Source organism: Perkinsus marinus, assembly GCF_000006405.1.
Source record: "Perkinsus marinus ATCC 50983 genomic scaffold scf_1104296931236, whole genome shotgun sequence".
NCBI classification, from domain to species: domain Eukaryota; phylum Perkinsozoa; order Perkinsida; family Perkinsidae; genus Perkinsus; species Perkinsus marinus.
This window is the reverse complement of record NW_003215840.1, coordinates 1-988: the sequence shown is the minus strand read 5'-3', so window position 1 is coordinate 988 and position 988 is coordinate 1. Positions and strand designations below refer to the sequence as shown.

The following is a 988-nucleotide window of genomic DNA, read 5'->3' as shown; positions in this document are numbered from 1 at the left end:
TGGCTGGCCTTCACAAACGTTCTATATTCAGAAGAATCTGACCCCTGGGCTGACGTACAGGGCAACTGTTAGGGCTGTCACTACTGTTGGCCAAGGAGAAGCTTCCCCGGTGCTCTACACTGTTATGGCTGAGCCTCCGGATCCTCCAATCAATGTGAAGATAGAATGGGCTACTCCAACGGGCGGTGTTGATTTGTATTGGACCGCTCCGACTTACACTGGTCATAGCCCCGTCACGAGTTATATAATCCAGTATCGCTCAGTTGGCGAGAGCTCTGAGTTCTTCACCATTCCGCGCTACCCAAGTGGCGTGGAGCAAGGGCCGTATCGACTTGATGAAAGCGATAATCTAACACGAAGCCAAGAGTTCGAGTTCCGTATGGCTAGTGTGAACACTGCTGGACAAAGTCAGTGGAGCGAAGTGGCATCGATATGGGTTGGGAATAGGCCATTGCCTCTGCCCGAGAGGCTTGGCTTGTGGTTCTCTATGGTCAACAAGACACATGTGGGAGTGTCCTGGCCTCAGCTTGATGATGAATCGTTGTTGATGATCCCCGATATTTATGGGACTAGGAGGGACGCGTGGGGTTACGTCTTATACGCTTATGCGTTTACCGGTAACTATACGCCTTCTGAAGCTTACAGGACTGCGGCATCGGCGAACGTTACTAGCACCATCATCGCAGTCCCGACCGAGGCCACATGTGGAGGTTTGTTCTGCATTACATTGCGATTGTGGACACTAGTTGGTGACGGGTCAGAGAACCCAGATTGGAGAGCTTGTACTGACACCTCGGACCTTCCTGGCACGCCCATCGATCCTCGAGCGGTACCATCACCGAATAATGCTTCTAATGCATATATAACCTGGCAGGAGCCCACGTACACTGGGTGCCATATCATAGTCCAATATCTTGTCGAGATGTACGACACGGTGATATCGAATCTTGACGGTCTCTGGTCTCCAGTCAGGTAAGTACTCATGAGA

The 988-nt window shown here is 51.3% G+C and overlaps 1 protein-coding gene across 1 annotated transcript; it reads left to right on the top strand.

Annotated features, from left to right (window-relative positions):
• Nucleotides 1–124: 124 nt before the first annotated feature.
• Pmar_PMAR012947 (hypothetical protein) lies at nucleotides 125–976 on the top strand (the record flags this gene model as incomplete). Its single annotated transcript, XM_002786774.1, has 1 exon — nucleotides 125–976. One exon carries the CDS (start codon nucleotides 125–127, stop codon nucleotides 974–976), a length of 852 nt encoding a protein of 283 aa, XP_002786820.1.
• Nucleotides 977–988: the final 12 nt, after the last annotated feature.